The sequence below is a fragment of the Rhineura floridana genome, chromosome 4 (assembly GCF_030035675.1).
Source record: "Rhineura floridana isolate rRhiFlo1 chromosome 4, rRhiFlo1.hap2, whole genome shotgun sequence".
Taxonomy (NCBI): Eukaryota; Metazoa; Chordata; class Lepidosauria; order Squamata; family Rhineuridae; genus Rhineura; species Rhineura floridana.
The window spans coordinates 143,162,155-143,176,014 of NC_084483.1; the positions used below are offsets into that span (position 1 = coordinate 143,162,155).

General features: G+C 41.8%; 1 protein-coding gene across 4 annotated transcripts in view; it reads left to right on the plus strand.

The window, feature by feature from the left end:
• KIF26B (kinesin family member 26B) overlaps window positions 1-13,860 on the plus strand; it is a 406,835-nt gene that overhangs the window by 10,156 nt on the left and 382,819 nt on the right. For 2 of the 4 annotated variants that reach the window (XM_061624632.1, XM_061624634.1), the window contains exon 1: window positions 9,241-9,288. The exons of the other annotated variants lie outside the window; for them this stretch is intronic. In XM_061624632.1, coding sequence (XP_061480616.1) covers window positions 9,253-9,288 — 36 coding nt within the window. In that variant the 5' untranslated portion in view covers window positions 9,241-9,252. Of the gene's footprint in view, window positions 1-9,240; window positions 9,289-13,860 lie in introns of those variants that run through there. 4 annotated transcript variants of the gene reach the window in all.

Here is a 13,860-nt window from a genome sequence, read left to right on the forward strand (position 1 = left end):
TCCAGGTTCAAGGCCGAGTCCAGGAGAACTCCCAAACTGCGAACCTGTGATTTCAGGGGGAGTGTAACCCTGTCCAGCACAAATTGGATCCCTATTCCCTGATCCGCCCTTTGACTGACAAGGAGCACCTCTGTCTTGTCAGGATTTAATTTCAGCTTGTTTGCTCCCATCCAGTCCATCACTGATACCAGGCAACGGTTCAGAACCTTGACGGCTTCCTTGGTTTCGTTAGATGGAAAGGAGAAGTAGAGTTGGGTGTCATCCGCATATTGGTGACATCGAACCCCAAAACTCCGGATAACCTCTCCCAGCGGCTTCATATATATATATTAAATAACAGGGGGGACAGAACAGAACCCTGGGGGACCCCATAGGTCAATGGCCAAGGGGTCGAACAGACATCCCCCATGATCACCCTCTGGGTTCGTCCCTCTAGGAAGGACCGGAGCCACCGTAAAACCATGCCTCCAAGTCCCATCCCAGCTAGGCAACCCAAAAGGATACCATGGTTGATGGTATCAAAAGCAGCTGAGAGGTCCAGCAAGATTAACAGGGACACACTCCCCCTGTCCATTTCCCAGCGTAGGTCATCCACCAAGGCGACCAAAGCCGTCTCAGTCCCATAGCTGGGCCTGAAACCAGATTGAAAGGGGTCTAGATAATCCGTGTCATCCAAAAATCTCTGGAGTTGGGCCGCCACCACCCGTTCTATTATCTTGCCCAAAAAAGGTATATTAGAAACTGGGTGATAATTACCTAATAATGAGGGGTCCAGAGAGGGTTTTTTCAACAAGAGTCTTATTACTGTCTCCTTTAGACAGGACGGTATTCTGCCCTGAAGTAAGGAGGCATTAATCACTTCCCTGACCCATTCAATTAGTCCTCCTCTGGCATTTTTTATAAGCCAGGAGGGACAAGGATCTAATATGCGAGAGCGAATCTGAGTGACTTTATCTGCAAAATGTCGTTCGAATTCATCACAGTGGGCTGTTGCATGGTCACCATCATATTCACAGGGGTCAGAATTTAAGAGGCCCCTGACCACTCGAAACAGTTTGGCCGGATGAGACTTGGCAGACGCAATGGAGGCGGAGAAGAAAGCTTTCTTTTGAGCCCGCATTGCCATGAAATAAGTCCTTAGATAGGTTCTAGCCCGTGTTCGATCAGATTCAGTCCGAGTTTTCTGCCAACAGCGCTCTAGCCTTCGTCTTTCGCGTTTCATCGCCCCCAGCTCCTTCGTAAACCAAGGAGCAGATTTGGTTCCAATCCGCGAGAGGAGGCGCTTAGGAGCGATTGTGTCCACCGCCCTGGTCATTTCCTCATTCCAGAGGTCGACGAGGGCTTCGACAGAATCACCTGCCGAGGTGACAGGAAACGCAAGCTCCTTTGCACAACGGCTTCGCCTCTTTTGGGAACGCAGGCCAATATTGGCCTGAGAAGCAGCCATGGCATGAGCTCCAGCTGCATGGGCCTATGTCTTCTGATGTTAATTAGTTGTGATATCAGCAAGGCCAGCCCCCTTTCCAGTGAATGCACAGGGTCGAGGGTTCTTGCTTTCTCCCTTCCTCCATTCTACATAGAGTCTTTATATGTCTAATGTTAGTTCACCTAAGCTCACAGTTTATCAACAGCAGTCATCTAGGGTAGGCGGAGAATAGAGGAGACCCCACTCAAGTATTCTTGAGTCTTGGGAGGTACCAGAAATGTTCTATTTGGGAGTCAGACTTCAGACAGCAGAACAGTCTTTATAATATATGCTATTTATTCATATCTTGCACGCTACAACTAATAAAATGCATTCAAGGTAGCTTTAGACATCATTGCAGAAACAGAAAAATTGAAAAAATATCAGCATGAAAGAAGTTGCTGGATATCCATTTAACGTTAAAATAAAAGACTCTGAAGGTACATCTTAGTTAAAACAGGTTACAATTAGGGTTGCCAGGTTCTTGGCCTGAAACTGATCCTGTATCTTTAGGAGAAGAGAAAGTCAGCCAAATGCAGGTGTTCTTGCAACCCTGTAATGGGAAAAACCACAAGGTGTAATTCTCCCTCTCCCCTGCACAACTTTTAAAAATACAGAAGACCTCTTAGTTGCCAGGCCCGGCCTCCAAGAGGTCTTCTGTATCTTTAAAAGTACAAGAACTGAACTGAGTATGAAGGCCTTCCACACAAAAGAGAATCCACCCTTGGACCAGATCCATATTAGCTTTTTAAAAGCAGAATGATTGATGCTTGCTTTTTGGTGATGCACTTGATGCACATCTCCCCTTGTGTTAATACTGCTGCTTCTGGCCTTTTATTCCTGCACTAGTTTCATTATGATTTTCTAAAGTCATTGTATTATTTACTATCACTGTTCATGTCATGTGAACCAGCAGCGTGTTTTTATTACTGTTATTGGTGGGAGATCCTGCACAACTGGTTTGGTGCCATTTCCCCCACCTTTCTCCCCTGCCCCATTTGTGACCTTTAACCTGAAATGGATGGGAGTGAATCTCTGGGAACTGGGAAGTAAAGTTTATCATCCATTTTACTCTCATTGACTTAACGGTCATATATAAAAACATTGGATGCAACTTCTCAATGTGCACTTGCACAACTCTGTTTTATCTTAAAAGTCTATTCCAAATATTTTTTTTTAAATAAGCGGTGCGCTATTTGTGCTGCTTCATTTAATGGATGTGGGGTGCAGGGCTGAAGTGCTTACCCTGCCAAGGATGGCATGGGAAAGGGTGAATTAGGCATAAGCATGATACAGGGGAGAGAAGAGGAAGCAATGGGCAGTGTTACAATCCATAAGAGATGGTCAGCAGTGGTGGAGTCAGATATGAATGCTGCTTGTGAAGGTGATGCCAAAAACCTCTGACAGCTGACTGCCTTTGGTCTCTTTCATCCTTTCCCCCCTCTTACCACTGCTTGTCCTGACTCATGCCCTAAACCAGAAAATGGACATATAGTGCCTTGTAAAAGTAATCAGACCCTGACCAATGCTCTCATATTACTGAATTACAATTGGTACATTGTAATTTCGTTCTTTATGATATGTTATTTTGAAACACTGAAACTCATTGAAACTCAAAATCAATTATTGTAAGGTGACATTGGTTTTATGTTGGGAAATGTTTGTAAGAAACATAAAAAACTGAAACATGTTGCTTGCATAAGTATTCAACCCCTGTGCTCTGGAAGTTCCCAGTTTACACAGATGAAAGAAATTCCCCTATCGAGGACACACTTACCTTACCATTGGCCTCCACCTGTGAACTATTAAAGTTGCTGTCACATTGTCAGGATAAACCACCCCCTGTTGAAGGATCGTTGGTCAGGCTGTGGATCTGAATGAAAATGAAGACCAAAGAGCATTCTACAGAAGTGAGAGATAATGTAATAACAATGCATAGATTAGGAAAAGGTACAAAATAATATCTAAGTATTTGGATATCCCAGTGAGCACAGTTGGATCAATAATCAGGAAGTGGAAGCTGCATCACACCACCCCGGCACTGCCAAGAAAAGGCCGTCCCTCAAAACTCAGTGCTCGAACAAGAAGGAGACTTGTGAGAAAAGCCACAGAGAGGCCAACAATCGCTTTGAAGGAGCTACAGAATTCAGTGGCTGGGAGTGAAGTAATGGTGCACCAATCAACCCTATCAAGAGCTCTGCATAACACTGGCCTGCATGGGAGGGTGACAAGAAAGAAGCCATTACTCAATAAATACCGTCTGAAAGCACGCCTGGATTTACCAGAAAGCATGACAGTGCCCCAGCTGCAATGTGGGAAAAGGTTTTGTGGTTAGATGAGACCAAGATAGACCTTTTTGGCCAAACCTCAAAGAACTATGTGTGGTGCATAGCTAACACTGCCCATGTTTCAAGACACACCATCCCTACAGTGACAGCATCATGCTGTGGGGATGCTTCTTATCTGGGCATCTTGTTAAAATCGAAGGAAGAATGGATGGAGCAAAATACAGGGAAGTACTGCAAGAAAACCTGCTTCAGTCCACTGAAAAACCGAAGTTTGGGAGGAAAGTCTCTTTTCAGCAGGACAATGATCCCAAGCCCAAGGCCAAAGCAACATGGGAGTGGCTCAAGAACAAAAAGGTGAATGTCCTACAGTGGCCCAGTCAAAGTCCTGACTCAATCCCATTAAGAATCTGTGGTGCTCTTTGAAAATTGTAGTCCACAAGTGACGTCCAACCAACCTGAACCACCTGGAGCAAATCTGCCAAGAAGAATGGGCCAAAATCCCTCTGTCACTGTGTGCAAAGCTGGTACCTACTCCAAAAGACTTAAAGCTGTTATTGCAGCAAAAGGTGGCTCTACCAAATATTAATGTGTGGGGGTTGAACATGTTTCATTTTTTTATGTTTCTTACAAACATTCCCCAACATAAAACCATTGTCACCTTACAATAATTGAGTTTGAGTTTCAGTGTTTCAAAATAAAATATCATACAGAACAAAATTACAATGTACCATTTGTAATTCAGTAATATGAGAGCATTGGTCAGGATCTGATTACGTTTGCAAGGCACTGTATTTACTTGTAAGTAAAGAAGTAAACTTTTAGTATAACAGTCTAATGGTACAAACTCAGCAGCTAGGAAAATCCAGAATCTAGTCCAGGTACTCTTACAACCTAAAGAAGTAGCAAAGGCTCTGAAACAGTTCAGAAAAAGCCAATCAAAATTCATTAATAGGCAAAAAACTTTGCGGTTTAAGAACATACCTATAGCCCACAGATATTTCTATCAAATTTTAAAAAGCAGGGGAATTAGGCAGCTATAGTGAATATCTCTGAGATATTGTACTGCCCTGCAAATTGGTCAAAATGCAAACACAATTTGGGTTGGTCTTTCACAGTCCAATCCACTTCCTGTGTAGCTTGGAAGAATTTGGTAACATATGGTGAGTGGTAACATATCTGAGCATATGGTGAGTGGTGGCAACCAGGGCTGTGGAGTTGGAGTTGGAGTCATGGAGTCGGAGTCGGGAGCAATTTTGGGAGGAGTCTGAGTCAGTAGAAATGTACCTACTCCGACTTCCAAATAAATTTTGATTGACAAGAAGCAATTTTGGGTGGAGTCGGAGTTGGAGTCGGACAGTAGAAAAATAGAGGAATTGGAGTCGGAGTCGGGGTTGGACAGTAGAAAAATAGAGAGGAGTCAGAGTTGGAGTCGAAGGTTTGGCATACCGACTCCACAGCCCTGGTGGCAACACTGCCATCTGCAAAGATGGAGAATTATATTTTTGTAGGTTTGTTGGTATTCTACTTACTTTGCTTCTTTCCTGTGTTACTAATGTTTCTACAGGGAATCTAATCTAGAAAATTTTATTTCCTAGAAATCTGTGTCAAATTTATTTTTATTAATTTCAAAGCCTTTTTATTGGTCAATGTCATATGGTGGTAAAGACAGCCTTTTGTGTTTCTAATTGGAGGTTATGTTCTATTTCTATTTTGGGTGTATTAACAGTTGAATCTGAAACTGAAGTTTGATGTAAAATCAGACTGATTACAATATGTTGTTACTTCAGCAATGACTCTTAGCTGTTGGAAAAAAGAGGATGCATGTTTTTAGCCTGCTATGTTTAAACCACTTCATTTAAGGCAAGGTGGGCATCGTCAATTAAAAACATAGAGCACACCTAGAATTTTGCTAGAATATATTTCTCCTCTCACTGTTTTATCTTGTGCAACTTGAGACACTCCTGATGTCCACTGGAGACTGTTCTGCAGAATAGTCAGTGCCATTATTCCACAATTATTTTTGGAGTTTTTTAGTGTAAATTTTGCAAAGTGTTGCTGTACTTCATATATTCACAGAAATAGAAGCAAAAGAAAATGATTTCCAATAGGAAACTTCACTAAAATTGCGAAGTAAATCAGACATATTTAAAGTGACTATCTGAACTATGTCAACTGTCTTAATAACATTGCTTCCTCCCTGCTAAAACAAGATCAGCACAGCACATGTCTTTTTTCTATTATTTGGGCTGATTGCAGGTGTTGCCACCACTCACCATATGCTCAGAGGCACGTTACCAAATTCTTTCAAGCTACACAGCAAGTGGATTGGACTGTGAAAGACCAGCCCAAATGGTGTTTGCATTTTGACAAATTTGTAGGGCAGTACAATATTTCAGAGAGGAGGTCGGGTCTCCCGCTCCCTGGTGCATTCACTATAGCTGCTTTTTAAAATTTGATAGAAATATCTGTGGGCTATAGGTATGTTCTTAAACCACAAGGTTTTTTGCCTATTAGTGAATTTCTCTGCTTTTTAAACCGGGAGGTAATAAATGGGATCCTGTGCAAGTTTGCTGAGAATGGATTCATCATTTGCATTCTTATTGAGTTCAGTAGGATATACTCCCCTGTAATCATGCTTAGGATAGGTGAAAGTGACCACAAGGGATGGGGAGGGGAGAAGGAGGGAGGGGAGGGAGAGCAGAGGGGAGGAGGGGGATAGGAGCAGGCAAGAGGAGAGGAGGAGAAGGACAGGTTTGATCATCTGCACGTTTATTGAGTTCAGTGGGATTTGCTCCCATGCAATCATGCTTAGGATAAGTAAAACTGACCAGGGGTGGGTGGGAGGCCTGGAGTGGGCAGGGGAGGAGAAAGAAGGGAGGGGAGGAGGAAGGGAGAGGAGAGGGGAAGGAGGGGAAAGGCAGGTCTGATCATTTTCTTGGTTATTGAGTTCAATGGGATTTACTCCTGTGCAATCATGCTTAGGATAGGTAAAACTGACCATGGAGGAGGGGGAGGGGGAAGGAGCGGATTGGAGGGGGCAAAGGAAGGGGGAGGGAAGGGCAGGTTTGATCATTTGCATGCTTATAGAGTTCATTGGTATTTACTCCTGTGCAATCATGCTTAAGATAGGTAAAACTGACCATGGGGAGAAGGGGGAGGGGCAAGGGGAAGGAGGGGATTGGAAGGTGATGGGGATGGGTAGGGAGGGCAAAGGAAGGGGGAGGGAAAGGGCAAGAGGGAGGGGATAGAAGGGAGGGTGGATTTGATCATTTGCATACTTTTTTAGTTCAATGGGATTTATTTCTGTGCAATTTGTATAAATCTATGGTGTGGGTGCATTTGGAATACTGTGTACAGTTCTGGTCGCCTCATCTCAAAAAGGATATTATAGAGTTGGAAAAGGTTCAGAAGAGGGCAACCAGAAGGATCAAGGGGATGGAGCGACTCCCTTACAAGGAAAGGTTGCAGCATTTGGGGCTTTTTAGTTTAGAGAAAAGGCGGGTCAGAGGAGACATGATAGAAGTGTATAAAATTATGCATGGCATTGAGAAAGTGGATAGAGAAAAGTTCTTCTCCCTCTCTCATAATACTAGAACTCGTGGACATTCAAAGAAGCTGAATGTTGGAAGATTCAGGACAGACAAAAGGAAGTACTTCTTACTCAGCGCATAGTTAAACTATGGAATTTGCTCCTACCAGATGTAGTAATGGCCACCAGCTTGGATGGCTTTAAAAGAAGATTAGACAAATTCATGGAGGACAGGGCTATCAATGGCTAGTAGCCATGATGGCTGTGCTCTGCCACCCTAGTCAGAGGCAGCATGCTTCTGAAAACCAGTTGCTGGAAGCCTGAGGAGGGGCTCTTATGTTCTTATGTTTAATCATGTTTGAAAATGGAAATGGAGTGCCTTCAAGTCTATCCCGACTTATGGCGACCATATGAATAGGGTTTTCATGGTAAACGGTATTCAGAGGTGGTTTTACCATTGCCTTCCTCTGAGGCTGAGAGGCAATTACTGGCTCAAGGCCACCCAGTGAGCTTCATGGCTGTGTGGGGATTCGAAGCCTGGTCTCCCAGGTTGTGGTCCAACACTGACCTGGGGGAGGGGGAGGAGGAGGGGGAGGAGAGGAGATTGTGTGGGTGGGCACTGGGCAGAGGGGAAGCCCCTTACCTTTCCAAAAGGAAAACATTGTGAACAGTATCATTGCTTTTCAGGGTTTCCCTCACCTTTTTATTCTACAGCAGGCACATGTAGCCTCCCATCCAAATTTAAACCAAAGCTGTCCCTAGCTACATCCACACCAGGCCTTTATTTCACTTTGGACAGTCATGACTTCTCTCAAAGAATCCTGGGAAGTGTAGCTAGTGAAGGGTGCTGAGAGTTGCTAGGAGAGGCCCTGTTCCCCTCACAGACCTTCAATCAGAGCGGCTGACGGTTAAACCACTCTGGCCACTATAGCTCTGTCAGTGGAATAGGAGTCTCCTCTGAGCACCCTTCACAAACTACACTTCCTAGGATTCTTTGGGGGAAGCCATGACTGTCCCAAGTGAAATCAAAGTCTGGTGTGGGTGTGGCCCCCTGATTAGGCAAGCCCAGCAGCTGTGAGTCTGGCTTTTAGAACACTGACAGTTGGTTCTTACTGAGCATGCCCGACACTATCATTGGGTTCAAGCCAAAATTTCTTCAATTAATTAAAAATCAGCCAGGCATTTTTTTAACTTTTAAACTGCAGAAGATGAAGGTCAGAGTATGGGGCAAGGTCAATATTAGGATTACAGGTCCTCTGTGGCTGATTTTTAATGAATTTCAACAGATTATGAGAACTCTGACAGAAAAAAGTTCAAAGGGGTTCTCGTTTTTCTCTCTCTCTTTTTAGACTTTAAACTCCCTATTCTCTCTGACTGTTTTGTGTATCGCCATGAAAATTTAGAGGGTTGTTAAGCAAGCGTTTCTCAGTTCAGGACTATAAGTTTTGTAAGGTTTTGTTTTGAAATGAGCTTATGGTAAGCATCAGAATGGCATGGGGGGCTATTTTCAATTTAACATTGTGGAATGTGAAAAAATCCATGCTGGCTATAGTATACAGCCACTCTTGTGGCTGTATAATAAGGGCATGGAGCTACTCCCTTATGAGGAAAGGTTGCAGCATTTTGGGCTTTTTAGGTTAGAGAAAAGGCAAGCAAGACATGACATGATAGAAGTGTATAAAATTATGCATGGCATGGAGAAAGTGGCTAGAAAAAAGTTTTTTCTCCATAATGCTATAGCTCATGGACATCCAATGAAGCTGAATGTTGGAAGATTCAAGACAGACAAAAGAAAGTACTTCTTCACACAGGGCATAGTTAAGCTATGGAATTAGCTCCCACAGGAGGCAGTGATGGACCTGCCTCTCTATGAGTGGATAAGGAGGTTCCCTACCCTGGAGGTCTTTTCGTCGTGGCCATGAGAACTTCTGCAGCTGTCTCTTCTATGCCATTGGGGCTCCAGTGCTGGTATGGAGGAAAAACAACTGTATTCAGGACATGCTGGGGTAAGTTTGAGAGAGGCTAAAACTCTCCTGTTCCTCTGACATGGGAGGGGAAATGGGCCAGTTCTGGAGTTGGTGTACTTCCTTTCCTTCCAGCTACCTTCCACCCTGGCCAACACCAGAATGGCAGGGCTCTGGATTTGGGACCTCTTTCCACCATGGCTTCTCCCACCCTTGCTTCCATTGGATTGCTCTGTTACTGATGTGCACTAAAACAGTGTAGTTTATCCCCATTACTTTATAACATGATCATGTCATTACGCTAGCCATTTTGTGCCTGCAGGAATAGTGCATTGTCAGAAGCATCCTGAAGAGTGCACAGTGCCTCTGAATTGATGTAGACATCACCATCAGTGCAAATTTCCCTAGCCTAGACAAGCCCTCGGGTTGTTTCAATGCGTTGCAATTTCTCTGTGGAAAATCTCCCTTCACTGTCAGATACCCATTGTACAGGAGACATTCAGTCTGCAAATTATCTCTTTCCCCTCGAAACCACTGCACTGCAAAACAGTGTGACAACAACCAGACTGTCTGACAGGGTTTTGCTCTTTGCTTTAGTTAACTGATAGAGGTTGTGTTTAGTAGAATGCTGTTTATTGTCACTGGATTGCTCTGGCTTTGTGACCAGATGATTACTGGCTGTATTTTATGAGGCCTAGCGTGGGGTGTGTTGCATGCGCGTGTATGTAACATTGAATATATATTCTTTATTTATTCCTAGGAAATCTAGGGTTTGTTGTCAGTTTAAAAATTGTCATTTAAAAATGTCCTTTAAAACGCTTTTACAACTGTTTTATTGTGCTGCTTCAACAATAATATAATGAACACAGTCAATATTTTTTTAAAAAGCAATACATCAGACATTCTTTGCATCAAGATGATTTATTAACAGGTGGCTGCAAAGAGGATAAGGTTGGCATTAAGAGCTACAGAGTGGCCCTAATGATAGAAAGGAAATAAATGTTGATAAAGATCAGAATGGAAAGCCTCTCTCCAAAATGAGATGCTTCATTTCTTACTGTGGACCTTCACCTGCTTCAAAGTAGTGTCATATAAATTGTTTGATAAACTCACAATTTTGCTTCATAGAAACGATCTTGTACAGACAAAAAGGGTGAACTATTTGATAGAATGCTGATCTAGGTACAAAGGGGTCTGATACAGCAAGCACCCAATTGCCTGGTGATGATGGTAGGATTCTGGATGATGTTTGAGTGTAGATATGGTCCAGGACTCCCTTTCTAGCGACTATCTTGAACATAGCCAAGGCCGATTCCTTTTGGGGCCTTGAATGTCACCTGTAATTCAATCTTTGCTGTACAGGGAACCAACGAAATGAACATAAGGCAAGTATAATATTGTCACAGTTACCAAGACAAGTGATGATGTAGATACATTCAGAAGGAGCCTAGCTGGAAGGCGTAGGAAGTAGGTTTAGCTCTTTGTGTGAATGCATCCTTTTAATTCCTCCCATGCCATTGAATTTTTATTGTCCAACAGATATAAAGGAACTATCTTCACATTGTTATTAGTGTTATGTCCTCTCATTATTGCAGATATATGTTTTTCCTTTTACTCTCCAGGTGCCTGTGTCCATACACACGTGCACTCTTCCAGTTAATCCAGGATTTGGATGAAAGTGAGGGACCAAATAGACACAGAAACAATAATAAATTATATTAAGAATCTACCATGTTATCAGCCTTTCAATAAAATTAGGAGTGGGCTTGGGGCAGCACTATTGTTGTTTTTTTAGTTAAAAGATTTTTACATCTTTTCAAGGCCAAGATCCTTTCATGGCAGCTCACAAGCAGAATCACAACAAATGCAACAAAACAATATCATTAATACGAAACATTAGCATTACTTTTTTTTAAAAAAAATAGCATATAAACAAAACTTAAAGAAGCCAGACAGCATCACTCTGCCCCATAGATTAAAAGCTCAGGGGTTGCAGGTAATATAAACAAAAAAGGGAGATTCTGGCCCTGAGGGTTTACAAACTAACGTTGACAGAAAGAGAGACAACAAAGGAAAGAAAAGGGAGAGGTACAGGTAGTATGAGATGAGTATTTACAAATTAATTTATAGATAACTCATAAATAGATTTCTGTTTAGATGCAAAAAGGAATTGTGTCAGGATCAAATTTCTTCCAAACAGGAGAACCTAGAAAGTGTCACTCCTTTAAGGTTTCAGGAGGTGTCAGGGATTTTTATATGTGGTAGTGAAAACCCTGGGCTTAGAGTATTGTGCACATAAGAACATTCTACTCTCCTGCTTCTGCTTCCTTCAGGTCTGCTTATGAAATTCAAAGAGTTCTCTAAAGTACTGATAGGGATATCAATCACATTTCATATTAGGTTACTAGCAAAAGAGAGCCATTAGCTTTAATATGTAATAACTGTGCCATGAAGATAATAACATAAAATCCAAGAAATGCAATTTAGAAAGGCTTTCTGCTCCAGCCCTCTGACTTCTGAAAGTCTTTTATAATCCTGTCCCTAGAGTCACAGAAAATCTTGTTGCAGTATACTTTCGACTTTGTTGGGAGTGTCTTGCTGCATCTCGGGCTCATCATCTGTCTCAATCTCTCCCCATATAAGCATGCTAAAATAGATAGTACTTAAAGATATCTTTAATTTACTTTAAAGCCACCCAATAATATTTGTTCTCTGGCTGGCTATCAGTGTAAAAACACTAAAACACACTAAAAATAAATATTAAAACACTAGAAAATTAAAAACGCATCATAAAATGGAAATTTGTAGAATAAAAATTTCCAGTAAATAGAACAATGATGGCTGATAAATAACAAATGCAGGGTTCACATAAACAGTAGTTCAGGACACTAAAAATGCAGGTTTTCAGGGGACATCACATATAGGGTGCCACCAGTGAGAAGGTCCTCTCCCTGCTAGGCATCCATTTCACTTCCCTTAGTGGGGGCACATGAATCTAAACCTCTGAAGATGATCTCAGTGCTTGGCAGTATTTCAGGTATCCTAGTCCCAAGCCATTAATGGCTTTAAAGATTAAAACCAGCTCTCTTGACCCAGTTACTATCTGATGAATCACTGATATGGTATGATCAAATTGCCTAGTCCTGCAGCCCTGTTTGGGACCAACGTAAGGTTTGGAGCATTTTCAAAAGCATCCCCATATATAACTCATTACAATAAGCTAAATGAGAGGTTACCAGAGCAATTACTGTATGCCTTTAAGTTCCATTGCAGGAAATTTTTTAATTGTTTTTAATTTTTTTTAAATTGTGTTTTTAAATTTTTTTGTGTGTTTTTAAATTTGTATATTTGTTTTTATTGTTTTTAATTGCTGTAAACTGCCCAGAGAGCTTCAGCTATGGGGGCTATAAATGTAATAAATAAATAAATAAATTTTTATTACAATATAATAAAATTTTCCTGCCTGTTGTAATGTATTTACTGACCACATGTACTGTTCACTAATAGGCAAAAAAACCTTGTGGTTTAAGAATGTATCTACAGCCGACAGATATTCCTATCAAACTTTAAAAAGCAGGGAAACTGGATTCTCTGTCAGTGTTTTTTGTATCACCATGAAAACTTTGAGAGTTGTTAAGTAAGCTTTCTGAGTTCAGGACAATACATTTTGTAAAATTTTGTTTTGAAATGAGATTATGGGAAGCAGCAGACTGGCATGGGGGGTATTTTCAATTTAACATGGCGGAATGTGAAAATTCATACTTGTTATAATATAGAGCTATTCTTGTGGCTGTATAATGACCAGGTTTTTGCACCCTAGATAATGAGATATGATGATATGGATAAAATGTTGAACTCTTCTGAAGTCATTGTCTTCAGACTTAATTGTAAGGGAAGCTGGAGTGGTATTAGGATCCTCCCTCTAGATGGCAATTTTAAGGGAGGAGGTTTCATATTGATCAGTGACAACTGGGGTCAGTCTCATCCAGTCTGATTGCAATCTTGCTCTTTGACTGCTTATTTTCCGTTTAGACAGGCCTTCTGCAGCTGATGAACACATTGTGTAATGGCGGCAACTGAAGTGGGTTCAGAAGTAGTCCCACTATAAGGCAAGGCAATCTGGCTGCTTCAGGCTCTAAATTTTGGTCATCACAGAGGATGGGAGAATAGAAGGCAGGAAGAACTGGTTCCCTACCCCAGTTCTGAGCCAGCAATTGTAAAAACACTCCAGATGATGCGAAAATAATATCTAATTGTGGCCACCAATCCCAGCTGAACGATACTAGGGCATGTCATGAGGTACAAGCATGCTACCCTGCCCATATTTTTAATTGAACCCTCTGCTATATATACTCATATACCCCCTTCCTGCATGCCACAGAACTGATCTTAAGGTTCCCCATGGCTGCTTACTTAAAAAAAACACCAAAAGCACCCATATACATTAAATTTGATCATGCATTTAATGTGTAGTTTGTAGGCATGGGCGAGAAATTTGATTCAGTTAGCATTTAAAGCCGAATTTATCAAATCCACACTTTCCGAAACAATAGATCTGAAACATAGCTATCCTTCGAAATTCGCACTTATTCACAATTTGAGATGCAGTTTGCC